At 39.2% G+C, this 27514-nt stretch overlaps 1 protein-coding gene across 5 annotated transcripts; it reads right to left on the bottom strand.

The window, feature by feature from the left end:
- Nucleotides 1-237: 237 nt before the first annotated feature.
- Nucleotides 238-27496, bottom strand: LOC106546626 (nuclear cap-binding protein subunit 1). 5 transcript variants are annotated; one of them, XM_014063537.2, is made up of 23 exons: nt 27238-27496; nt 24650-24723; nt 23652-23752; nt 22511-22667; nt 21096-21203; nt 20169-20290; nt 19422-19491; nt 18929-19144; nt 18386-18483; nt 18101-18164; nt 17744-17854; nt 17557-17621; nt 16199-16261; nt 13670-13744; nt 11385-11488; nt 10941-11060; nt 9051-9153; nt 7483-7576; nt 6568-6671; nt 6156-6270; nt 5452-5574; nt 4527-4640; nt 238-1365 (listed from the first exon to the last, which is right to left on the bottom strand). In XM_014063537.2, the coding sequence occupies exons 1-23, from the start codon at nt 27269-27271 to the stop codon at nt 1252-1254; spliced, it is 2349 nt and encodes a 782-aa protein (XP_013919012.1). In that variant the 5' UTR covers nt 27272-27496; the 3' UTR covers nt 238-1251. The 5 variants fall into 5 exon arrangements, with proteins under 5 accessions (XP_013919012.1, XP_087572471.1, XP_087572470.1 ...); XM_087716345.1 differs by lacking the exons at nt 23652-23752; nt 27238-27496 and adding an exon at nt 22765-22814 and having other exon boundaries at nt 24650-24720; XM_087716344.1 differs by lacking the exons at nt 24650-24723; nt 27238-27496 and adding an exon at nt 22765-22814 and having other exon boundaries at nt 23652-23754.
- Nucleotides 27497-27514: the final 18 nt, after the last annotated feature.

Here is a 27514-nt window from a genome sequence, read left to right as displayed (position 1 = left end):
CACAGGTAAGGAGCTCGGGCGGGCGGGCCCTCCGGAGTACCGTACCGGAAAGGTATCCAGTGCTCCGGGCTGGCTCCAGTACGTCCGTACCGGGGCGTACCACCTGCAACCCACCACTGAAAACAATGAAAGTCTCTCTATCTAGTCGTTCTTAAAGAAACACATTATTTTGAGGGAAAACATCTGGGCCTTGCATATGTTGGTAAATGAGTAGACTTTAGCAGTCTATGAACTTGCTTTTCATTAACTGGCTGGAAGGCAGTTCATTGTGCTGTTTGGCCTAGTAATGATAAATGGGAATACCAAGAGCCCAGCAATTCAACGCTGAGCTATATATATTTTCTACTATTAAGAATAGGCCCTTAAGTAACTCACGTTTTTAACTTGGAAGACTTTGATAACCATATTGGCAAAGCCAGCCTTAATCTAATGACTTGGCTTATCAAATGTATGAGTCGGCACAAATAAATAAAAAGAAGCACAACAGCCCTGGCTGTCTTCTTGGTCTAGGCCAATGAACAAAAATATGCTTTCTCCAGAGTAATCAGACAATCTTGAGTTATGGAAGGCAGATCAGGCTAGTTGATAGCTTTTATTACGTCCCTTAATGCAACTTATATCTGCATTACAAATGAGCAGCCCAGATTGTTGCTTCAGTAACTCAGCTTGTTTCTATTCTGTGTGACCCAAAATAAGCACATTGGACCAATGTTTTAAAAAGTGTTGTAATTTCAATTATATTTCACAAAACCATGATCATTCATTTTGATAGCAAACATACCCCAAAGTTCTCTGCAGACTTAGACATTTAAATATTCATATATTTGAGGCTTCAGTTTCTTACGGAGTTTTGAGCATTATCACCAGAAAGTCTATCCTCAGATACATTCGTGTTTTGAGACTTAGTTCACATTATTATAGAACCCGTTGCATGGTATGCAAAAGGTCAACAAAGAGCCACATCTATTTATTTTCTTCTATTTTTAACTTTTATACCAATAATAAGAGGGCACAAAAGGGATGCTTTGGCCGAGTCAATATTCAATCCATTTCAAATTTAGAAATCCACACATTATTCCATCCCAAACATCCCAGAATCATAACTAGCATAAGGCCCCTACTGCTGAAAATATGAGCACTGTTTATCTAGCACAGCACACTTTCAGGTTATTATTATTTTTTCTTTCTTTCCCATCGAAGTCTTAAGTTTCACAAAATGAAATTAAGTCCTATACCAAAAAAAAAAGTAATTTAAGCCTGGAGTGCACAGAACTGCTGAAATACAGCCAGTATGTGATGATCCAATTCTGCTGTAAATAGAAGGTTCTCCAAGGTCACCATGTACTGATGGATGATCTGATGATGCTACAGACACACACAAAAAGCATTTCGGTTAAGCTTGGAAATGAAATAGCATGTTACATAAACCATCTTTTTAAAAGTTTAGCACCTTGTTTGTACTTGCCAGCTGTGGCTTAATATTGCAAGTTTGATTTGTATGATAGACACAACACAACTATATTATACACTATGTGCAACTCAAGTCAACACAACTAAAAAAAGAACCTGGTCTGGAACAATCAGAAAAACCAGAGTGGACAAACCTAATTATGAAATCCAATGTTATATGAAGCAGTAGGTTTATAACATGCTAACTGCTTTTATGCAGAAATAAAAGATTAAATATTCATTGTAAAATATTATTTACTTAACATCAGCCTACCACTTCCAGAACACTGTAAAATGAAGGCAATAAAAACTGCATAAAATAAACAGAAATTAGAAACAAATCATAAGATTTATAAACTTTAATTTCAGAAATCCATCTCCAGCTACAAAACTCTACAAATAAAACAAAAAAAGTCTTAATTTAATCCCAAGTAAAACTTTATCTGAGACAGCTTTCCGTAACCATGCCATTATCACTATCTAATGGTTATGGGATAATCATCTAATTTTAGATGAAAGACTTGAACCTTGCATTTATTTAGTTGTTTCGAAACTAAAGTGAGAGTTTTGGGAGCATATCTAATAAAAGCCAATTCTGGTAAGTAAAGGTTTTAGAGATAACAACAATCACAGTTGGGCCCAGCATTTGACTGACAGAAAGTTTGGCTGATTAAATGGAACTGTTAGTTAGGCTACCTGTGTGCTCCTAGTTAAGGTTTCTCAGAAGATGATATGTGGTTGGATCCTGGCAATGATGAATCCATTCTTAAAGGAAAGTGGTGGAACCACTGATTAAAAAAGGAAATGTTGCCTCAAGAAGCCATTGCTGAATTTGATTCTTTTGGGTAACTTTAATCTTATTTCCAATTTTCTTTTCTTGGGAAGTTTGTTGAGAAAGTGGTTCTATTGCAGCTTCATAGATATGTTTGATTACAGTATGCTTCTAGATACCACTCCAGGGAGTAGAAATGGAAGGCAGTTATGCCTTGATCATCCACCTTCCTCTAAGGTTGGTTTCAGTCACGGGGGAGAGATCTAATCTGTAACATTTAATATGCAAGGTTCCTCAGGATTTGGCACCCTCCCCATTTCTGTTTAATATCTACATGAAGCTGCTGGGTGAGGTCATCTGATAGTACAGTGCAGGGTATCAAACTGTGTGCTAATAACACTCAGCTCTACACGGCTGTTGTTGACCAACCAAATGATGTCACTGGTGGTTCTATCAGAGAGTCTGGATGCTGTGGTCAGGGAAGAATAGGATTTGGCTCAACCCTGTAAGTGCCTGTGAGCCTTAGGACTCCTTGGATCAGAAACATATCAAGAAACAGACTCTGCATGAAAATTAGAACTAGACAAAAATACACTATAAGCTGAATCTTGCAAGTCTGATTGTGCTTTACCTTCTCTTCCTCTTGGCCCCTCTCATTGAATCAGGGAAGAGTCTCCTGAGCTGCTTCTATATACAACTTTGTTTCCCAGAACTTAAATAATTTTGGAAAATAGTATCCTTCTGAGAGATTGAGAGGGGAACCCGCTTCTAGAACATGACATGCATCAGCTGGATACTTATCGCACAGTGGGTAGAATGCAGTATTACAGGCTAATTCTGCTGACTGCCAGCAGTTCAATTCTCACTGGCTCAAGGTTAATTCAACCTTCCATCCTTCTGTAGTCAGTAAAATGAGGACGCAGATTGTTGGGGGCAATATGCACTTAGAGCAGTGATGGCGAACCTTTTGGTGCCGAGTGGCCAAAGCGCGCACCTCCCCCAAAATGCAATGCAAGCTCCCCCCTGCATGCAAGTGCGTCCCCCCACATGTATCCCACCCCCTCCACCCATTTCTGGTTTCCAGGTTGTTGTAGGCAGCCTTCCAGGTCCAAAACAGGGTACAGGTGGGAATGCGCGCATGCGCGCAAACCCCCAAATTGCAATGTGAGCACCCCCCATGCATGTTGGGGGGCATGCATGCAAATGCGTATGTTTGGCAGAGACCTGGAGACCAGCTGGCCAGTGGGAGGCATGTGCGCATGCGCAGTGGAGCTTGGCTGGGGCGACGCTGGCATGGCCACAGAGAAAGCTCTGTGTGCCACCTGTGGCATGCGTGCCATAGGTTCACCATCACAGACTTAGAGAATGCTGTAAAGCACTGTGAAGCCGTATATAAGCCTAAGTGCTATTGTTATTGCTGCTCTTTCAGAAAAGCAATCTCTGGAAGAGGTAAGTGGAGCAAAGCGTGAGGGCAGGGAGGAGGGTTCCAAAGCTTCTGAAACCCGGTGAGGCTGGATTGGGGAGGGAATATAGGCAGATGGAGGCAGTTGCAGTGTCCTTGCCAAGTGTCCCAATTTTTATCATGTGATTTGAGTGGACACTATAATAGCCATTATTCAAGGACAGGACATAGCTCCCTTGGTTCAGCATCAGTGTAATTTCAAATGTTACTGAATGAATGGTCGTATGTTAAAGACTCCCTCTATTGGGTTTGCTCTTGGCTACTATCATAGGTATCTGATATTTTGTTCTTTGTATTCTGATGTATATGTTCTTGGTATTCTTTAAAATGTGTTAGCTGCACAGAGTCACATCTGTGAGGTGGGTAGCCATATAAATTGATTAAATAAATCTATATCAGCAGAATGAGATAATTAAAATGTCCCAAATAACAGATATATTTTGTGTTGACTGAGTTTCTAATGCAGGAAAAGGCTGATCTTAAGTACCAATATTGAAAGTGCTATATGACATGTCAACGATGCAAAACCAGCGGGACTCATAATTATACAATATATTTGACACATTCATCTCAGAGAGGTATTCACTGGCTTTTCCTCTGTATCTGTGTGCAGCAAATAAGTCTGCAAATGATTTAGCGTATGCACACAGCTTTACCTACAATAATATAGCTAAAATCCAAGCTCAATTTGGGCCAATAATGAACATTACAATACGACAATACCCTGTTCAGGCTTTTGAATCAAGCTGCTATGAGTAAATTGCTAATCAACAGTGCAAGGACTGATTTCCAGATAATCTCGCTTTCAATAACCACATGCATTCTGACATAGATAAGACTTACCTGTAGGAAGATTTGCTGCAGCCTCTCTATACAGTTCTTGTACCAAGGTGTAATTACATCAATGCCTCCTGCTTCACTTCGTGCTAAATGCTCTGTTAGCATCATAATAAAACGCTGGAAGGAATAAACAAGGTGAAATATTGGCTTTGGATTCATGGGAATACTTTTCTTTTGAGTAGGGGTTAAAAGCATCTCTGAATTAAGTAAGGAATGGTTTAGTACAGAACAACAGCAAACATGGATTCAGTATAGATGGCCCTCGACTTACAACCACAATTAAGCCCAAAATTTATTAAGTGAATTTTGCCCCATTTTATGACCTTTCTTGAAACAGTGGTAAAATGAAGCACTGCAGTTGTTAAAGTTAATAATAGGGTTGTTAAATCAAACTGGCTTCCCCATTGACTCTTCTTCTCGGAAGGTTGCAAAAGGTGGATCACATGATCCTCGGGACACTGCAGCTGTCATGAATATGAAACAATTGCCATGCATCCAAATTTTGATCACGTGACCATGGAGATGCTGCAATGGTTGTAAGCATGAAAAATGGTCACACATCACTTTTTTCAGTCATATTGTAACTTCAGTCACTCAGTGAACTGCTATAAGTCAAGGACTACCTGCTTGCGCTTGACTACCTGTGATGTTTTTAAGAACTTGCTCTCAAATATATAGATTTTTAATTTAGAACAGTGTTTCTCAAACTTGGCTACTTTAAGTCCTGAGGACTTCAACTCCCAGAATTTCCCAGCCAGCTGACTGGGGAATTCTGGGAGTTAAAGTCCACAGGACTTAAAGTCGCCAAAGTTGAGAAACACTTGATTTAGAACCTTATGAAGCTGAAACCCTCATTTTAGAATTTTGCAGCCATGCTAATATTTTAAGATTGCTTTCTTCACGGGTCTATCAATATGTTTGCTTTTACCTGAAATATTACAAGGAAAAGGTTTTTTTGTTCACTTTGAGCCGATTCAACTTTTTCTTGCAAACGTTCAATCTGTTCTTCAAGGGGCCAATTTCCCCTCTCATTGCTCCGGACATCCTCACGCTGAAAGGAAAGGATTGAAATGTAAATAGTGAGCACAAAGGTAGAGAAAGCAAAGAAAAAAATCAAGGGTAGGACTTTAAAGAAATATAAATCAATCATACTCAATCATAGGGGGGAATTAACAGCTAAAGCACTTTGACATACACTGCTTGAAACTACTTTACATCCACCTCTAAATGGTTTAGTCAGCATATGAGGGCCCCCAATAATCTGGGCCCTCATTTTACCGACCTCGGAAGGATGGAAGGATGGGAGATACGAACTGCCAAACTGCAGGCAGACAGGAGTCAGCCGAAGTAGCCTGCAGTACTGCAGTCTAACCACTGTGCCACCATAGCTCTTATCACTGTGGTTTTATCACAGCATGGGGATGCAAAAAAATTAAATTAGCCAATGAAAAGTATTGAAAATTAAGAACGCCTGAGCCATGGACACAAGCAGAATGATGACCCTCACCAGTTTTCCATCCTGCTGCCCATCTCTGCCTGGTTCAGTAGAGCAAAGCAAATCTTATGCCCTTATAGCTGTTGAAATATGTTTCAGCCCTATTTCTTCATACTGGCATGAAAAAAGATACTTACTCTTTTGTGTTGCTTGGCTAATCTTTCTTTGGCTTCTTCTAGCTCCTTTTGGATCATCATCACATGCTTATTCATCTTACGAATGGTAGAGTGTAAGATCTCCCAAATATAAAATCTAGCAATAAATAAAAGAAGCAAAGAAAACCTCTCATGTTGGGAGAAAACATTCTGATTGTTGTCAGCAAGAAGGCTGAATCACACTTGTAAACCTGAGTTTTTCTCAGAGAACTGAAGTGGCCCAAAACATAAAACACAACCGTACAACTTGCACCTCCTAATCTTCCCTCTGAACAGAAATTTCAGAATCATAATTCTCTTAGGTCTGCAAAATATCATTCATTATGACAGATATTCAAAGCATAATTTGGAGATATATTTTTTTTAAGTTATGCGATGGTTGACATTTATTTACCTTGTAAAATCATGAGATAGCTCTGGAGAAAAAATCCAGTTAGCCACTGCAGCACAATCCACAATCTGTGTTCGAATCATCTTATCCACCAGTACAGCAATCATCTGTGCAAATGCAGAAACTTTGCTCAGTTCATCAGGAGTGTGTTGTCCTTTCCACACAAACTCACAGATTGAAATCCCAGTTAATTGAAATTACACAGGATCCCTCAAAGCACAGTCTCTCTATAAGATTCAGCGTCTGAGCTGTGCAGACCATAATTATTTATGTTAGGAGGGCCACTTATCATAACTCCCCATCAAGAATTACAGATTCCATCACATTCACATTTTTTGGGGAAATCTGAACAATGGAGGACCTTTAAATAATTTACTTTTTAACTTTTTCTCATGGCAAAGCAGAGAAGAGGTGAACAGGAAACCATCAGCTCAGGACTGCATCTCTCTACCAACACATGAACAGGAAGACCATTCCTAAAGACACAAAGGACACTCTGGAACATTGGAAAGCAACCTCCATTCCTGCTAAAAGGCACCGAGATTTCTGTCAATGGTTCTGTCCACTCTTCCCTTGACTGAGCCCAGAGAATGACTGGTCGTGACTGAGCTAGCTTTGGGAGGAGATTAAGAACTGCCATTTAGATAGATGTACACAATTTCTCTGGTTTTAATCTTATGAAACAATAGATAACAAAAAGAAAAAAGTGTCAGGCCTTGTTCAACAACATAAAGTAAATCTAACTCAATAAAGGTGGTTTAAATTAAAATGAGGGAACATGCCTTTCTCCTACTTAAAGCAGGAATTGCTTTGGGAGGGAGGGAGGGAGGGAGGGAGGGAGGGAGGGAAGGAAGGAAGGAAGGAAGGAAGGAAGGAAGGAAGGAAGGAAGGAAGGGAGGGACTCATATTCATTTTTACCTGAGGATGATTTTTCCATACTTCATACATAACTCTGAGAATATGAAGCTTCCCTTCATCACTTTCAGCCAAAGTTTTGAGGATTTCTCGAAATCTTATTAGAACAGAAATGAATAACCCAAGAATATTAAGGAATACATGTCATTCATTCTTACAGATCAGTTCTTACGTAACCTTGTAATGCAACATGGATTGAAATGGCAAAAAGTGAGCGAAAGAGAAGTAGACTGGTCTAGTCTCCCAAGATCATGACGAACTCTGGATTTTTAGACTGAGAAACGAGCAGTATCAACCCAGCCGTTCTTCCTGCTACTGTGACTAGCTACACATTTAGTGGGGATAAGTGTTTTATGGAATCCACCTAGTCAGCAAAATCAATTCCACTGTTAAACCTCTCTCTCTCTCCCTCACTGTAGCTGAGTTAGAGATAAGAGAAATTTGTTTCCAAAGCTATGAGGCTTAAGCCCAAGTCTCACAAAAGGTTTGTTCCAGCCCTTTGAGGTAGCTATGATTTGAATGCAAAGTCATGAATGTTAATACGACTTTTGTTATAGGGTTAAAGTAACAGGATCTTGCACCTCTGAATGTGTCTTCCCTCCCTGCCTGCCTTTATCCTAAAGAGAGCTAGACACAGTCAAGTCTTGAGACACCTCCCTCAGTCACAGGAGGCTAAGAGGCAGAGGAGGTAAAGCACAATCAGACTTCCAAGGTTCTGTTACTATAACATACCTTAACAAAAGTAGTTTGGTCTTCTGGTTGAGTTGATTTGTTGGCCTGGTTTACATGGGGCTGACATTCTCTCCTTGTACAATTGGACCGGTCATTGGCTTTTTCTTCAGCGAGGTTGTTTTTGATTTTGGCAATATCCAGGTTCACTGGGCCACTGCAAGAATCTAATGCACAAAGGGTTCTTCTTCTCCAGCTGTAAAGTTTTGGATTTCCCCTGGACTGCCATTGGTCATTCTTGTTAGGCTGTGTCTTGAGACTTAAAAGTATACAGGGACAATGTTGTGCTGCAGATCACAAGGAGGTGAGAAAGGACTGATGAACTTTCTGTTGATGCTGAAGTTTAGGAGGAAGCTCCTGACATGCAAAACTAGGCAGAAGTACCCAAGGACCAGAGATTATACAGGAATCTGCCCATTTAAAATTGCAAGTTAAAGAGAAGTAGCCCCAAAGGTGCTTTTTCAAAAGGCAACTGAACTTCCTTTGTTTTTCCTTGAAAACATTTCGCTTCTCATCCAAGAAACGTCTTCAGCTTTGAACCAGTCAGAACTAAAGAAGTTTCTTGGATGAAAAGCAAAACGTCTTCAGGGGGAAAAAATGAAGAAAGTCCACTTGCCTTTTGAAAAAACACCTTTGGGACAACCATGATCTGGATGACTGAGAATCTTCATAGACATTTAAAGAGAAGTAGACAATATAGCTAATTTTAAAAACACAGTAATTAAATAAAAATCATATTTGCTTCTGGCCTCTTTTTTGTTAACATTACAAAAGAAATAAAAATAAAATGGCAACAATATGAATGCATTAATAGATTAATATGCTTAATGATAAATACTTACTTTCCCAGAGCACTGAAAGAGTGACTGAATGACTTTGAGGCTAAGTGTAATAGTGCCTGGACAAAAACTTCTATTTTTAAAGGATTGAATGAGAAGCCTTCATCTGGAAAACAAAGTTACAAATAAGTTTGAATTCCTATAAGCAATATGGGCACTTATTGAACGCCGAGAAAGACTTGAGAATTTTTACTTGACTTTTCTGGAAAAAAAAGTAAAGTGGCGAAGAAATTTCATGAATTTTCTTATCATATCCATTTTCTAAACAAAATCCAAATATTCCCTATTAAGTTTTAAGCTGAAAATGTTTGGTTAGCACAGTACTAAGAAATGATGAAACAATAAGCACATTAATCAATACTGATTAAAGATCATATCCATACTTTGGATCCATTATGCAAAGACCTAGTCTTCTAGTTAAGACTCTAAGGCTAAGGAAAGATGGAAGGAAAGAAATGGACAGAAATAACATGGATGGACACAATTATAATCGTGATAGATGCACCATTTGAACACTCATAGGGACAGATCATCCTGAATAAAATCTCTCTATAGTATGTGGTCATTAAGGCCACGCTGACCTGACACTCCATAACAAAAAATCAGAGTAAGATATAAATTCTATGCATATGAAAAGTTTGGATGTGGAACAAATTCATGTATAAAACTATAATCCAAGAATGGTTCCCAACTATAATTAAATTCTACATCAATTCTACCTAAGATTTACTTTTCAAATATGAGATTATTCTGGACATCAAGGATACCCTCATAACTTATTTAGCGGCACTTCTGATCTTTTCCAATAAAAACGTATCAGACCCATTCAGCTGTTCATATACTCATTGCTGATTCAACGTTTTTTTTAAAAAGATGTATAGTTTAGTCCATTTAAAATTAAGTCAAATTATGACTTTCAAAAGATGTTCCGTTCTATTATAAACCATTTCTCAGGATTGTTATGTTTTAAAATTTTTCAAAGACATTAAAAAGTGATCCAATCTGTTCATTATTTTCCAGCAGTCTTTTAAAAAAGAATTACTCATTTTAGCAATTTTAAAAAAAGGTAAAGGTTTCCCTATAAGTCTTGTTCCACTCTAGGGCACGGTGCTCATCTCCCTTTCTAGGCGAGGTAGCCAGTGTTGTCACAAGACATTTTCCACGGTCACATGGCCTACATAGTTATATGCCAAAGGCGCACAGAATGCTGCTACTTTCCCACCGAAGTGGTATCTACATTTATCTACTCACATTTGCATGCTTTCGAACTCTTAGGTAGACAGAAGCTGGGACAAGTAACAGGAGCTCAGCCATTGTGCGGAGCTTGGGTGTCAAACCCAGGCTGTCAGCTCTCCAGCTGACAAGCTCAGAGTCTTTAACTGCTGAGCCATTATATCCCCCATTTTAGCAATTAAGTATGGAATAATAGCAATTATGATTTTAATATAATATATTGATATAATACTAATAAAATAATATTCATATTACATTTTACTCCAAACATTATATATAATTATATAGAGGCTTTAAGTCTGGAATAATAACCAGTAATAAAGCATCTTACAGAAATTCTGTCTATAAGTATGATGTTTGAACTAAATTTGATATTAACAATATTAAAACCATCTCACATATGCTTACAATTTAGGCATACTATATACTATTTTTAAACTAAAAGAATATTTGCTTATTGGCATATATGGGATAGAGTTAGATGCCAAAAATCAGGGACAAAAGAAATTCCACTGAGCTAGTACATATTCCATGTGTGTGCATAATAATCAAAACCATGTACCAGATATGCTTAAACATAACTAATTTCTCTGATGTTTTGCAATTTTTCCATAAATGAAAATTAGGAATGGGGACACAGTAAATATTAGACGGGCTTACCATCATTATCCTGATTAGGATTGGGCACATCCTTCAGAATGGTGAAAATTTCATCATTACTCACTTTATTTTTGATGGCAATGTTTAAGCAGAGTGCAACGTTGTATCCAGGAAGAGATTCTAGAAAGATAGGAAGAAGCACAGTTACCATCTTTGAAGACACTGTTATATAAAAGATTGCATGCAACATAGTAGAAGGTTTTACATATTTGAGGAATGGTTCAGAAGATAAGAGGCCACATCTTGAAGCAATGTGTCATCTTACCCATTAGGGCTTTGAATGGTCCTTGGGTGACACCATATTTCTCAAAACCACACAAGTTTATAGCAGTTTTCTTTAAAGGGATTTATTATTGCCTCCCCCCACACACACACCATTTCCCACCAATAGCAGCAAATGCTTCTTTTATATTTTACAATGTAAATTATATACTCTCAACATACTGTTACTTTCTTCTCCATATTTATAAATACAGATTGGATTTGCAGGAGTCAAGACTGAAAAACTAGCAGGAACAATATCTATTATTCGCTGGTGGTAGGAAAGCCTGAAAAAAGAAGAAAAGAAAATGAACATTAAAGAAGATTGCTCTCATCATGAAATAGAGCTACAGACATAACCAACCAATCATTCTTAATTCGTCATTCAGTAAAAGATACACGCCCTGATAAAGTACTCCAAAGCCGATGTCTGTTCACTGAACCTGAACAGCATTCAGAAAAAGTTCCTCAGAAGAACAAGGGCTGGGCCCATGCTATAAGTTGACTTTATAATTCTTGTAATTGCTCAGTATTGGGTTATGGGCTTCAATATGACTACTGCATTTTGGCAACCCCTTCTTTTGGCAAACTCAAATCCCACTGGTCAATCTACCAGAAACAATTCACACTAACTTTTCAAAGTCAGGAACTAATCCTGGTCTCCTCCAAATCTCTCTTAAATTCCCAAGAAAAAGCATAAATATTATCTGAGCTGCCAGCTGCTGTGCTATGGCTGGCTGAGGCTACTCATCCTAAATTCCAGGTTAGTTGTATCATGGTATTGTGCAGTTCAGTTCATTACAAATTCATTTGGTGATATTTCAACAAAGCCGTGGATAGTGGGATGCCCTGAGAGTTGGATGCCATTACTAGAATCCTAGGCAGAACTCTGTTCTCTTTATAAAGAGAAGGAAGTTTTCAAGCTGATGTTCTTTCAATTAAACCAGGTGAGGAAGCCAGCTTCAGAAGTTTGATTGATTTATTGATACAGTATATGCCAATAACTCTGAACCTTGGCTGCTTGAAAACAAGCAGACTTCAATTCCAGAATTCCCCAGTCAGCTATGGGAAGCTATACTGGTGAGGGAATTCTGGGAATTATATGCTGTCTGGGGAATGGGGAGCTAATGCTAACGTTGAAAAACAGTGATATAAGCTGTAGTAGCAAAAAATTGAATATGTTTTCTCTTCCTTCTTACATACCAGTGAATTAGAGTGGAATTAGTCTGAGCGTTTTTCATAGATATTGTTTCCTGTGTTTAATACATTCCTTTGTTTTTTTAACTATTTCAGCATACATTCTCCAAAATTACAACTTAGTTATCATGACACACACATTTTAAAAATAAGACTACACATTTGTGTCAGATAATAGGAAAACTTGTTTCAATGGCTTTGGTCCATTCAGGAGAAGCATAAAAATAAGTTGAATGCAGTGGAAATTGATTGTACGAGAAGTGTGTACATCACAAAACAAGAATAGGCTGTACGCTGAAGGAATGCAGGCTGACTACAAGACAGAATGAATCCAAAGCTAGCGATTGCAAAATAAATGTGTGGAGAGGATTTGGACAATGGAATTAATGAATGAGGTCTGAACTGCAAAACAACATAGGAAAGAAAAATGAACGTGTCAACAGGAACAGAAAGACTGAGTGACTGCAAATGGATGAGACAGTGCAAGCTGATAGATTGAAAGTGGTCTCTTTAGCATAGTGAGTATTGGTGCAAATAAGTTTAGGAATCTTTTCCCCTTCCTGTTTATTCCTCCATGTCTTTATTCTTTTGCTTACTCAATTTTTAAATGCTTTTTTTTTGGTTCCTGCTTATCCCACTGGGTAAAGCATGGTGGATACATATGTGTTGTGGCCCAGCAGGAGCTGTTGGAGCTGCCACCAGACTCCGACAGCGAGGGGCCCTATGAGTCGACTCTGGAGAATGTGGAGGACCCTAGACAGGGTTCCGACTCCAAGCAGGGCGCAGAGACTGGTTGGCCACCAGGTGGCGCCTGAGCCTTGGACCAGTGGGGAGGAGACAAGGGAGAGTGATCCAGAAGCCAGCAGTGAGTTGTTCCTGGATGCACGCCATCGAAGAGCTACTATGCGTCAGGAACAATTACACAATTACAGGAGGTGATTGTACTCAGCTGGTGATCATTAGCTTCTCTCCAGACTATAAAAGCTACTTGTGCACATGGCCCTCTTTGTAGAAGTCAACGCAGGAGGACAGTATTGTGAGCTTGGCAGGCTGGATTTCTGCCAAGCTTTATCTGTGTTTATTGCTGCCTGGATTTGTCTGAGTTGCTGCCAAGGTCCTTATCTGTTTGTTATGCTTGGCTTTCAGCCACCGAGGTTTTGGTGTTTTGCTAATTAAAGTACATTCCAGTTAAGTTTGTCTTGGCATTCATTACTGGACGGAGGAGGGGATCAGAACACATATGTATACAAATGCTGCTGTCTCTCACTCACCTCATGCATTTTTCCAGTACTTCCCTTACAAACTTAGGCCTGGCTCTGTCAAGATCCTCAGAAACAGAATCTGACCTATAAAAAAGAGATGGCGCTCAGACAAACAGATTGCTACCATAAACAATATCTTTCATATTCATCAAGATGGTTCTTCAAATTTTTATAGCACCAGTTTCTACAATACTAGGATACTAAGGAAAAGTGTATGACTGGAATTGGATTTAATTCACAATAATTGCTTTTGAAAGGCATCTTCAATTATTTAAATGGGTCAGATTCTGCAAGAGTTTCACAATTTTTGATGTCACTATTCTTTCTGTCTGCCAGACTATTTCTTTTTCTGTTCATTCATCAGTTCCTCTAATCATTTATCCAGCTACAGATCTGACCATCATAAGTCAGGATTTATACAGGACAAGCCTGGGTTCAGAAGCGAATTTCCAAAATGTGCCTAAAATAGGAGACTCTGGAGGATTGGAGAGCAATACTGAAGAGCACCCATGAACAGTTGTCAGGTGGCACTCTACAGCCCTTGATACATGCAGCAGGACCTTCCTGATGATCTCAGGGAACAACCCCATATACACTTGCCTTTTTCTACCACAACAGAAGTCAAATTGCTGAGGGCCTTAGAGATCGTAACAAAGCCTTTCACGGAAGCTAACTGGAACCAGTGTAGCTTCAGCAAAGGAGTAGGAAGTGTATGGTCAGATGTCCCACATAGCAATCTGTCAGCTGCCTTTAGATCAATGGTGGCAACCAGATCAGCTGCAAGAGTAGCCCCACATAGAGCACAATCAGAGGACTTTACATATGAGATTCCCAGAGCATGAACATCTATAGCTAGTTCAATGTGGAGACTTCTGGGCTTTCCCAACCCCAAACCTGAGAGCATAATTATTGGCAGCTCAGTCAGGGAGAAAGCTGGGGGGGGGGAGTATTACATACCAAGATATGGCCTGTCTTACCAAATAATGCTGGCCCGGGGGGGGGGGGGGGGCTTCATAGCTTCCTGAGATCAGTGAGGGATTTTTTTTCCCCATTCAACAAATGTTTATTTTATTTTAACAAGATATTTAATAGCAATAGCACTTACTTATATACCGCTTCACAGTGCTTTACAGCCCTCTCTAAGCAGTTTACAGAGTCAGCCTATTGCCCACAACAATCTGGCTCCTCATTTTACCCACCTCGGAAGGATGGAAGGCTGAGTCAACCTTGAGCCTGGTGAGATTTGTATTGCCAAATTGCAGTCAGACAGCAGAAATAACTTGCACTACTGCATTCTAACCACTACGCCACCTCAGCTCTTAGTAGGCAAACCAACAGCAAGGTTAAACTTCACAGTCCTGTTAACCATCTATTATTGTATATCACTTGCAATGGCTTCTAATCTACCAGCACAGTTGTTGGGTCTGGTCCATAAGAATCGAGTGTCCTTGACTGATTCTTAACAATAAAACCTTTCCTTAAAAATTTAATTTTAACCAGGATCTTTCCCAACAATTGAGTCTCATTCACCAAAATTTTAAGTCTCTATTATAAATATTTCCACAGCTTTTCTTGTTCAAAAAAACAACAAAAAAAACGTGTTTCCAGTTGTATATAAATGAATCTATTCCCCAGTCTCCATCTTACTGAGAAAGTCTGATTCATTCCTCATCGGTTCTGTCCATTTTAAGCCTTGAAAATGCATGTCTTTTTTTAAAAAAAAGCCTTTTCAAGCCAAACTGCTTCTCCTTCAAATCCACCAGCAATACAGTTGGATTTAATTGTAAATCAGGTTTAGCTCCTGTTGCTTACAGTTGAGTATCAACTATGGCTTGATTTAAAACCATTGCTATTTTATTTAAAAAAATATTTATCCATTTGAACTTATAAGTTGAAAAGCATTTTTCCCAAGGTTTCCCAAAGGGCTTTGTTTTTAAATTAATGCACTGTTTGCATTTTTTGGTATAGTCCAGGACAGCCTGTAACTGAGATTTCACAACAAAGCATAAACAATTTTTCTCAAGGATGGGGGAATTAGATATAGCATACCAGAATAACCGCAGAGAACCCTGCGATAGTGTTTCCCCCATACATAACACAAATAAATGGAAGGGAAAGGAAAGATTCCATCAGAATTTTTTTTTTAAAAAAGAATAAGATCAGAGGCTTTTAAAAATTAATAAGATGCAAAATCCCTGTAGTGAAAACCCAGCTGTAAATGTCAATCACCTCAGTACCCAGAAAATGCCCATTGACGTCTATACAGAGAAAGTGAAAGTGCTTACTTGACAGCAAAATAAAGCAGGAAAAAGACACATACACAAAATCAGGAATCATTGAGATCTTAATGCGAATTGTGATAGCATATAGCACCGATTATCACGAGGGTTAAAATCAGAAGCTAAGCCATCCAGGACAGCAAACACAAGTGCTTTAGAGACTTACAGAGTGCTATTACATAAACACTGCAGAATACTCCAGTGCCCAGTCCTAATATAAGTGCAGATGGACTACCTGTACGGAGAATCAAATACTTACCAATCTTCCCAGCTCCAACGGAACTCAAAATTACTAAGATGGTGGGAAAACCAATTAATGAACCTGGATGGGGGGAGGGGGGGAATCTGTAAGTTTTTTTATATTTAAAACATTTTATTTTGCACTGCTACAATTAACATTATATACAAATAGACAGAAACATACGTACGATATAGAGTTGTAAACTCTTTAAAACTGGGGGACAGAAAATGTGCAATTATTCTGTAGTAATTCAATCTTTTGAAGAGACACTTCCAGAGGTAGCTGCATACTTTGCAAAAGCTATGACACACAGTAGATGCTGTAAAAAATCTGGGACCTAACAGTGGTGTGGCTCAGTGGTGGGATTCAATTTTTTTTACTACCAGTTCTGTGGGTGTAGCTTGGTGGGCGTGGCAGGGGAAGGATACTGTAAAATCCCCATTCCCTCCCGATCAGCTGGGACTCGGGAGGCAGAGAATAGATGGGTACGGGGCCAGTCAGAGGTGGCATTTACCAGTTCTCCAAACTACTCAAAATTTCCACTACCGGTTCTCCAGAACTGGTCAGAACCTGAATGTCACCTCTGGTGTGGCTGATTAAAGGATTGCTGAACTGAGACTCAGCACATTTTAAAGTAGCATTTTTGAAACATTTTAAAAGAATTCACAGCCTTGCTTCCAATGCAGGTAATTCTCGACTTACAACAGTTCTTTTAGTGACAGTTCTAAGTTACAATGGCAGTGAAAAAAGTGACATGACCGTTTTTCACAGTTACGACCTTTGCAGCGTCCCCATGATAATGTGATCAAAAATCAGATTTTTGCCAACTGCTTCATATTTATAACCGTTGCAGCAACCTGAGGTCATGTGATCCCCTTTTGCAACCTTCTAACAAGCAAAGTCAATGGGGAAACCAGATTCATTTAACAACCAGGTTACTAACCTATCAACTGCAGTGATTCACTTAACAACAGGGGCAAGAAATGTAGTAAAATGGGAAAAACTCACTTAACAAATGTTTCATTTAACAACAGAAATTTTGGGCTCAGTTGTGGCCGTAAGTTGAGGACTACCTGTAATTGAGTATTAAAATCTTCTAGATTTCAATATGAAAATCATATTTTCATATATTTTAATTAATAATCTAACACTGCAGCCAGCACTCACTGGTTGATTATGAATGCCATGTAAGAAAGATCTAGAAAGGTCTAACAGAAGAAATCATTTATTCCTATACTAATTAAATGAGAGGAGTGACCTAAAATATGAAGGCCTGTAAAAGCAAGTCTATTTATAACCATCATAGATTCTGTTGTGTGGAAACTTCTCAAGTCACTAAGTCCTTAGAAAATTTAGATGAGAATGTCTTTACTCACCGATCTATGCAGATGGTATGCATTGTATCTAAGCGCATGTACAGCATTTCCGTAGCTTGTGCAAGCTGTCATTTTTCAATTAAGGTTTAAATTGTTTATGTTATAGTGTTTAATTGCAACATGGTTGAAAACAGACCATTATCAAAAGGTATTAACTGCTACAAGAGACTTTTGGAGGAAAGGATACAACCTGAGGTAAAGATCCAGGCTGAAGTTTACAGAGTTCAATAAAAAGTGTTGTGTACATGATTTCCATGTGAGGCGGAACAGGAAGCTGAAACAACTCAGCAAAGATCACCTGGGAAAAATATGAAAGCAATATGATGAAGAATATTTGCAAAAGCAGAGGAGCACAAAATATTTCATTGTCAGGAAATTCCAGTGTTAAAATGGCCGATCCCAGTCCCACAGTGGTGTATCAAAAATGGTTCAAATTCAAAATGGGTCCTTAGCTCCGTTCTGAGATGAAGAACTACGGTATTAGCAGAGAGAAAGATCCCTGGCACTAAAAAAGAAAAGGTGACATGATAAATGCAGCGCTTACCTCAACAATGTGGTAATTCAGGGGGATCTTGTGGTTTCCTGGATAGCTTGTTAACTGGACAGCACTGCAGAAAGAGAAAAGCATGTGATTTAGAATTAAAAGGGCAAGCGGTAAGTGCAAAAAAACCCAAAACATATTTCTTGTGATATGTGCCAGGATCCGCTCCTTCAAAAAGCCTCTTTCCATGCTGAGAGCAAGTCTTGGAAGTAGCTGCCCAAAGCTCTATCACCATGCAGTGTCAGTCCCTCTTTGGATAGATTGACATAGAAATTGATATATCCCTACCATGTCATTCTCTCTTTCCAAAAGGATCTGATGATGCAGTGGAGGTTTTCTTCGATCACAAATCTTTCAACAGAGTGGCTCCCAGGCATAATTGGACCCTGACAAAACAAACAACAGAGATTAATTTATAGATATAGTCCAAAACTCCATCTTCTTCCCAAAAACGGGATTACATCTCTGGCATCATAGCATTTTCCAACAGTTTTAGTAGAGTGGTTTGTAGGTCATTTAATGTTTATAACAGATTTCAGAACAAAGTTCAGCTGCCCCAAAAATGTTTTCTTTTAGAAGCAGCTTTTTCTGCTTTGAAAAAAAAAATAACAGTGGTGCACAGGGCAGATGGAGCTATTAGACAGACAAAGCAAACCCTGAACCATATCAACACTGCTACAGAATGTGCAGTGAGACTATTGTGAGACAAAATAACGACCCAAACCGAAACCTCAGAAGGCAAAGGGGTATATTATGTGGAATCCACCAAAGACGAAAACATTTCACTTCCCAGCAGACAACGCACTACAAGGATGTTGCCCCACAACTTACTTCAGGATCATCAGTGTAGTCAAACATTCGGAAGGTGACTCTTGGCATCGGGTAAACGGAATCTGCCGTGTGGGGTGGGGGCGTAAAAGAAGGCAGGTTGTGCTGCAGCGCTTCACAAAGCACGCTGTCGAACGCCAGGTATGGCCTTGGGATGTGCCTCTCTTGCCAGTGGTCCTTCTTCATTTTCTGAATCTGAGCCCAAAGGCAATCTAAGTACTGGAAGACAACATCAGACATTTTTGTATTCAGAATTCAAGGACGATTCCAAACCCAGACTGATTTCCGTGCTATAGGAAACCACCCTACCCAATTTTCTTAGGAACCATTTCAGGGAGGAAATTCAGAATAAAGAAAAGCCATGAAAAGCCATTGGGAAGTCATTTTCATTAGAACAGTGTCAACTTCATGCAGCCGAAACTGGCATTACGTATTTGCCCTAGTGTTTCTTCAGATGGATGTCAGGACAAGAATTTGAAACCCTAACCCTATTCACCTCTTCTTGGGGATGTGGTTTATCAACAGACCAAACTTGTAGCATGGGCACATGAGTCTTCTGACGCCGTCTGCCAGAAAAGAACATAAACATTTTAAGTCTACTGATAATTGGTTTGCATTTCAACTCAGAAAGACTCTGAAAGAAACAGTACTTTATTCAAACCAGATAGTACATCTCAATCGGTGGGAGGCTTTGAGAGAAAGTAAATATTTGACTGTAAAGTTATGTGCTTTCAATCACCTGATTCTTAAGTACCTTAGGTTTTGAGGACAATTGGCTCAGCTACCATGTAGAAAAATGTTTCTAGAATCATACAGCCCAAGTCTTGAGAACATTCTCTCATCTGCCCTGTGATCATTTCAGATCCCTTTTTAAACAGCAAACTTGCCTACTGCTTTCCAGAATTTCACACTCATTTATTCTAATCTTGTCTTCAGAGTCAGTGGAAAACAATTATGAGCATGTGCCTTTCAACCAAATTTTGGGACTTTATCATTATTCTTCTGCAGCATCTCTGTCCATACTAAGAATGTTGTCAACTCTTTCAATGCTATAATGTCAGGTGGTGATGATTGAAACAAGGAACAAAATTAACTTGGTTTAAGCCTAAAAGTCTGAAGTTATTTATTACCTCTACATTTAACAGTCAATGCTTTTCTGCAAATGTATGATCTCTACATGTTCTATGTTCATGCCCCATTAAGATTTAATGATGCAAAGTAACATTTTTTCTCATTTTCTTACTTCAGATAGTTTTCAACAGTAGACAAGATGTGCTCCATTTCAGTATCCTTTTTCTCATAGAGTTCCTTTCCCACCCAAGGTAAAGATGACAGAAATGCATACACATACCAGTCACATCGAACCTAATAAGTCAAAATATGGACAACAGCATTCAGAAAATAATTTTGGTTCTTGCCATAAAAGCTAAATCAGGTCAAACAATGGAGTCTCACAGGAAGGACTGTTTTGATTCCACAAATCTAACTCTACGCTACGATGCTTCAGGTGCAAACTTTCAAGGGCCCAGCCAGGTTCATTTGTGCACACGAATGGTTGATTTTGATACTTCCAAAACAAAGGAGAGTACTTACTAAATCTGCACAAACTAATGAAAAAAATATATGACAAAAAAGCCAAAATGTTAGTTATGTTGTGTTGATGCTCTATTATTTACATTTTCTCTCCAAGGAGCTATTTCACATGCTCCTTTTGATTGTATTTAAGATGTACACTTACTCTCTGGTGTAAATGAAATCAGCCAGGGGCTGGTAAACGTTTGTAAATCATCAACAGCAATTGGCATATTTTCTACAAATTTAGGTTTTAGAAATGTTTAAGGAGCTACACTGTGGATCTTTTGGACTGTAGACTTGCAACTTGACATAGGATATAATGGTAAGGGCCTCGTTTGCCCATCTAAATCATTATTTAGATACCAGTTTGTTTTGCTGTACTTATGTTCCATCTAAAGACTACAAGAGACTGTGACAAGAGCACCAGAGGGCACGTAGCCAAATCTTATAGCTAACTGTTTAGGCTTTTGTTAGAATACTAGCTGAGGAGAGGCTTATCACATTTACAAACACAACACACAAAAAATAAAACAATCAAGTAACAAATTTCAGCAATTTATTTCCCTATCTACGAAGCAAATGTATTCTTGTTTACCTGAGGTACATCCTCCTCCTGCGTCACATTAACGAAATTCTCGAACATGGCTACCATTGAGGGTGCAGCTATTACGTGACAATTCACAAGATCAGAAAGAAAGCGCACCTGCAGAAAGAGAGCATTCAGATATTTCTCAATCATATGTTTCTTCAAAGCATGGATCAGCAAGAGATTTCATAAAGCCAGGCAAGAGCCATGTGTCAGGGTTCCAAGTAGCTCCCCCAACCAAAGAAGACTCCAAGGCTAGCGATTCCTCAAAGTTCCATTTTATTGCAGATGTCATATTGGCATATCTGGGAAAACCTGAATCTGAGAGTTCTGGGTTTTCTCCACCCAAAAGAAAGTCAAAGATCCATCCCTTGCACCCACAAGTCCATCACATGTCCAATCATTTCAACGTCCCAACTGGAGACGGCCCCCAGTCACTCCCATCCAGATGCAGGCTGAGTGTCCTTGACTCCCGTAGAAAAGAATGTTGTTATGGCTAATCCTCCACCGGCTCCTTGCAATCCCCCTTCCCATTTTCCCAGGCTCTAAATGTGGCAGCCCTGAAACTCCAATGAAAAAGATAGGTTCCAGGACTGACACCCTGCAGAAGCCTAGGATGCATCTGCTTCAGCATTTTTTACGAGGATAACAGGAATCCCAGGGCCGATATACAACTGAATAGATGGTTAAACCTCATTTATTAGAAGCTGTGGTGAGGCAGTGGTTAAAGTGCTAGCCTGAAGCACTCTGCCATCAGCCTAGAGTTCGATCCTGACGAGGCTCAAGGTTGACCACCTTCCAGTCTTCTGAGGTCGATAAAATGACAAACCCGACTGCAGTATGCCAATAATCTTATATTGTAAATCACTCAGAGTGCTGCAATTGCTATGGGGCAGTATACAAACCTAAATGCTATTGCGATTGCCATCAAATTTAGATCACCAAACCTGACACACCACTCACACTGCAGAGCAGTTATGACAAAGTCAGAAGAAATAAGGTGAAAAGGCTTAGATGGGTGTATGTATGTATGCATGTATTTATTTATTTATTTATTAGACTTATATACCGCTTCATAGGGCTTTCAGCCCTCTCTAAGCGGTTTACAATTTTTTTTAGCAAATTGAGTCAGCAACTTGCCCCCACAGTCCGGGTCCTCATTTCACCCACCTCGGAAGGATGGAAGGCTGAGTCGACCTTGAGCCGGTGAGATTTGAACCGCTGAACTGCAGATCACAGTCAGCTAAAGTGGCCTGCAGTACTGCACCCTAACCACTGCGCCACCTCGGCTCTAATGAAATGTATGAAATGATCACACGGAATTACATTTTTTATCTTCACAATCTGTGAAGGCAAAATGTGAGCTCTTCAAATATACTGAAAATCAAATCAAGTGAAATCTCTAAAGTATGAAAACAACTTACTAAATAGACAGCTTCATTGTACAGGTTGAGTTTCAAACATTCTTTCAGCTGACGTATCATGGCTTCTACAAACTCTCCGCCAAAATTGTAGTTCCTGGCATTCAGCAAGCCAACAAGAGTTGTGTAAAGGGTCATCCTTTGTGGTAGCACACGTGCACTGATTTTTTTTTCATAAAGGAGAGAAAAAACAGCATCACTTATTAATTCAAATCACAAGTGCCATCTCATTACCCCATGTGTGATTTTCAAATTACCTAGAATGCCTAAATTTTGAAAAGCAGTGTCTTCTTTGACAAGAAGTCTACTATATATTGGAAAAAAGATAACATGAGAGTCAATTCAGTCTTCATTTAACTGTTTAGGTACTGCAAATCCCAGTGGGAAATCACACAGAAATGTATATAATTATGGGAAACATTCTACTGTGTACGTAACAATATATCTTCCAATGTTTCGATCATAGCATTTACATTGCTTCAGATTCAGGTGTCAGTATGTTCTTTGAAAAGTTGAAAGGAGAAGGTCTGAGGAGCAACAGCTCAGGCAAAAATGTAATTCTTTCTTTGAGCTCTTATGAAAATTCCAGATGAAGCTGGCACTTGCAAATAAGCATCTCAACACACAGCTACAGAAAGCAGGTTAAACTGCAGTTACCAAGCCTGAACAAGCAGCAAGAGAGACCTATTTTGACACTGTCCTCCTCTCCACTCTCCTAATTAATTACCTTGCTAATTATCCCATACTGTCTTCTAGTTTCCCATTCCTTAAATGGGAAAAATATGTAGCCATACAATATATTCAACAAAGAGCTTTGAAAAGAAACCTTTTTCAAAAGTAATTACTTAAAAGCTTTTACTATAACTAATGTAGGAGATGACCAGGCTGAGTCTGAGGAAGGGGTCAAATGCGTCATCAGTCTTGAGGACCTTCTCGCCCATAAGAGATCTATCTCCAGCCCATCTTGAATTCTCTTGACTCTTATCTACCAGCTATAGGCTATGAACGTTAGTACTTCAGATTTTCTTGTGGAGCTTTAGTATATAATAAATCTATATTCTGTTGACCTGCCTGGACTCTTGATTTCCTGCACTTGACAATTAATGCATCATCACCTAGATCCATAAATCTTTTGCATACATACACTGTACAAAGGAGTCTCAGTATTTTGCTTTTGAAGTTTGGCAGATGTGCCTCCAACACCTTATTCACATTATCTACGTTACTTTCCAAAGAAGAAGAACTCTGAGGGGATAAGATATTAGAAAGTCGTTATCTTATTGTTATATATATATATATGTATATATGTTACAAAGACACTTCTCATTAAAATGTCCTTTCAGTAGCTACAGTAGCTCCAAAAGCTATCAATTAAAGGATACTCTACTGCTATTCTTTCCCTCCTTACCTAATTGCGTTATTGAAACACACACACACACACACACACACACAAAAAGGGAAATGTAAGAAAATGAAAAATAAATGTATTTTCTTGATCATCCCACAACACTGTTCAATAACAGCCTCATCTGCAAACTGGTAAACCTTCATAATAATTTAGTCTTTACTTAGATAAAGGGGGACTAAGTAGGGATTCAGATAGGGTCAGCAGTGACAGGATTGCAAGTAAACAAGACCACTGAATAATAAAAATCTATAATCCTGATCTTTTGAGAGTTTTCAATCAAATCAATGAGGATGACTTGATCAGATCAGCAGTCATAAAACATTTCTAACTATTAAGTAAGTGGAATGGTATGCTGAATCCCCGCATGCAAAGTTGATTAGCACAATATTATTAGAAACTTAAACATAGTGTAATAGTTTATTGCAGGTTCCATTTGTAATTGACTATGTAAAATGTTAAGGTCCCATTATAGGATGATGGTGCAAACATTCCACATAACTGCTAAGTAGTATTTGTTTATGGTTCTTGAAATTATTAAGGCAGGTACTCAGTGGGATCGTATCTAAAGGAGAAAACTCCTTTTTAAAAAATACCAAAAATAACACAGTACACAGCAAATTTATTCCATTTCTAAATATATATATTTGTGATATTTCATTTGTATTTGAGTGTTTATGTTATTCTCAGATAGGGAAACCTGAAAGATCGCAAAATGAAGCTGCTAGTCATTTTACCTCTTCTCCCAATGTGCTTATTAAGTCTTCCAGCATCTCTGTTTCAGATATTTTTCTTCTCTTGTGCTGTTGTTCTATTTTAGCGAGACAAAACATCAGATGCCAAAATGAAAATCCAATATGGTTGGAGACATTGTGGAATTGTAATATTAAATATCAAAAATGTGACATCTATATGTACATTTTCACAACCCATTCCAGGAAAATACCATAAGATACTGCACTGACATTTTATGATATTGATTTTAGATAAATATTTCTATTTACTCATTAACAAAATTCCCCCTCACATTCTGTTTATTTCAAACGTGGCTAAAATAAGTTGATTGTAACCATCCTTCCCTTTCATCCTTTTGAAGACAAGGGCCCCCTTCATCTTCTTTTTTTTTTCAGATGACCTTAGAGACTAAACCACAATCCCTTCAATTGAAGGGATTAGAAAGGTTAAAAAAATAAAAGCACAAGGCATATTATTATTTCGGCTGAATCCGGTGGCAGAAAGTAAAAAGATGCCGATCATGATCTTCTCTTCTCTTCCCTCATATCTGAAATGGGAGCTCAGTTTCTGGACTGGGCCAAAGCAGAATCAAAATTTTACGAAGAAATATACCAAAGACAAAACTAATGGATGTATTCTTATGTCCATTTTATAATCTAATGTTGTTATTTGGGCAGAATCCAGTGGCAAAAATTAAAAAGATGTCTGTATGAACTTTCATCTCTTTACACTGGTCTGGTGTTCACTGACCAAGAGTTCACAGATAATCAATAGACCAATATATCTGCTTCACTTTTCCTAATATAAGAAGAAAAGAACTATACAAATTTATAGATTCATATACATATACATACATACATACATACATACATACATACATACATGCACCAAGCCTGAAGAAGCCTGAAGATGACGAATGAGACTTCGTCGAAACGTCGCCAAGACATCTCCAATTTTACGCGGGAGAAAACCCGAATAACTAGAGACCTACACACACACACACACACACACACACACACACACACACACACACTCCTGGTTACATAGAATCAATAGGGGAAAAGACTTGTCTGCTCAAGGGCTCTAATGTAACATAGCTTCCAAAGAGCAATAAAGACAGTGAGTTCATCTCCGGCCTTGGCCATGAAAGCCAGCTGAGTGACTTTGGGCCAGTCACTCTCTATCAGCCCAATTCACCCCTCAGGGTTGTTGTTGTGGGGAAAAAGAGGAGGAACGTGTTGGGGATATGTTTGCGCTGCAAGTATACGGAGGCCCACCTGAATCTCAACCATTAAACTTGGAGGGGTTGTGTGTGATAAACCAACTCTTTTACTCTGCTCATTTTGTTTTTTGTTTTTTTTTAAGTCAGCTGTGCCAGCACATCAACAAAGAACTGAACAAAACAAAAAGCTGAGGTCCACCATTACAGGAATGACTTCATTCTTTTTCCAGTCCTGCAATTTGTTTCTATATCAGGTTGTATGTATGCGGAGGGGGCAGATGCTAACCACAGGTTGATCACTGAGAATAAATTTTAATTCAGATATAATCCTACAATGTCCCTGAGAAGTGCGAGATTTCCCTCTTCCCAACCAATGTCAGAAAACCAAGTGTAAAGAAGGAAATGTGAAATCACAGTTCAAATGCTGGGAAAAGCCCACCGTATGAAACTCTAACTGCCCAAATACATATACATATACACATGCTCAAAGTTATTTCTTTCTTCAATTCTCAAACCTATAAAGAGTGTCTCTGTGTTCAGAGTTTTTAAAATAGGCAAAATTAAACTGTAGACAGTTACACCTGCGATACTAACAGTGTTTTGTTAGAACAATATATAACAATGTACATTATCTATCAAAGGCGAAGCATCTTTCAGAACAATGGGTTCTTTCTTTCCATTCATCTAAACCAGTGGTACCCAACATGGGGCCCAGGCCCTACAGGGGGGCAATTTGATTTTTAATGGGGGCAATTTGAACCTTGTTTAAACCAAGTCAATGGCCTTTTAGGATTCCTCCGTGTGAGTAGAGTTCACTTTTTGAGTAAAGTAAGAATTATATGTCACAGGGCACAGGGCACCAGGATTTTAGAGATGCTTAGGTGGGGCATGGCCAAAAAAAGGTTGGGAACCACTCTCTAAACAGATCTGGACTGATTGCGAAGAAACATACAAAATCCTTGCCTGTGCACAAAATCTGGGAATTTATAATAGGATTGTGTAAAAAATGTCAATTTTAAACCTTGTTACAGGTTGGGAACCTGTCAAACTCTGTAACTACAAGGCACAGTTCAGCTTTCAGCAGAAGGCAAAAGACCTGAAACAGGGATTGGGGGGTGCCCTGGGTACATTATTAGGCTTAATGTACAGATGCCCCCTGCAAATACATTTAGTGCTGGTTAGTCCACCTGAAACGAATGTTTTCAGTCGATTCTCCCGATCACCCCGGAGAGAAATCGGGATCTGATTTTAAAAAAACGCCCATCCAAAGAGCTCCTGCATCTCTAACGAGGAGGCGCAAAGGTGGAGGTGGAGGTGGTGAAGGCGGCCTGGCGACGATCTCACCCTCCGCTTCCCTCCCGCTCTCACCGTCATTCTCGTCCCGGTGCCGCCTGCGCGACATGGCTCGATTCTCTCGACGGACCGGCCGACGGTCTCCTTCTCTCTCTCTCGGGGCGGAAAGGGGCAACCGGCGCCACGCACAGATTGCAAGCAGCCACCGATGTTCGGAGGGGCGCTCGCCGGAAGCCGCCGGCTCAGACGCTGCCGAGGGACACAGAGAGAGGCAGGCGGGCGGGCGGCAAAGTCGCGTGTCTGCTCTTCTCGGCTCTTCGTTACCTTCCGGCCCGGCGGCAGGTCCTTCCGG

This window comes from Thamnophis sirtalis, unplaced genomic scaffold (assembly GCF_051295495.1).
Source record: "Thamnophis sirtalis isolate CommonGarterSnake01/CBP01778 unplaced genomic scaffold, rThaSir2_p1.2 scaffold_5, whole genome shotgun sequence".
Classification (NCBI taxonomy): Eukaryota; Metazoa; Chordata; class Lepidosauria; order Squamata; family Natricidae; genus Thamnophis; species Thamnophis sirtalis.
Note: the sequence above shows the minus strand (reverse complement) of the source record. Positions and strands in the feature narration are given on the sequence as shown.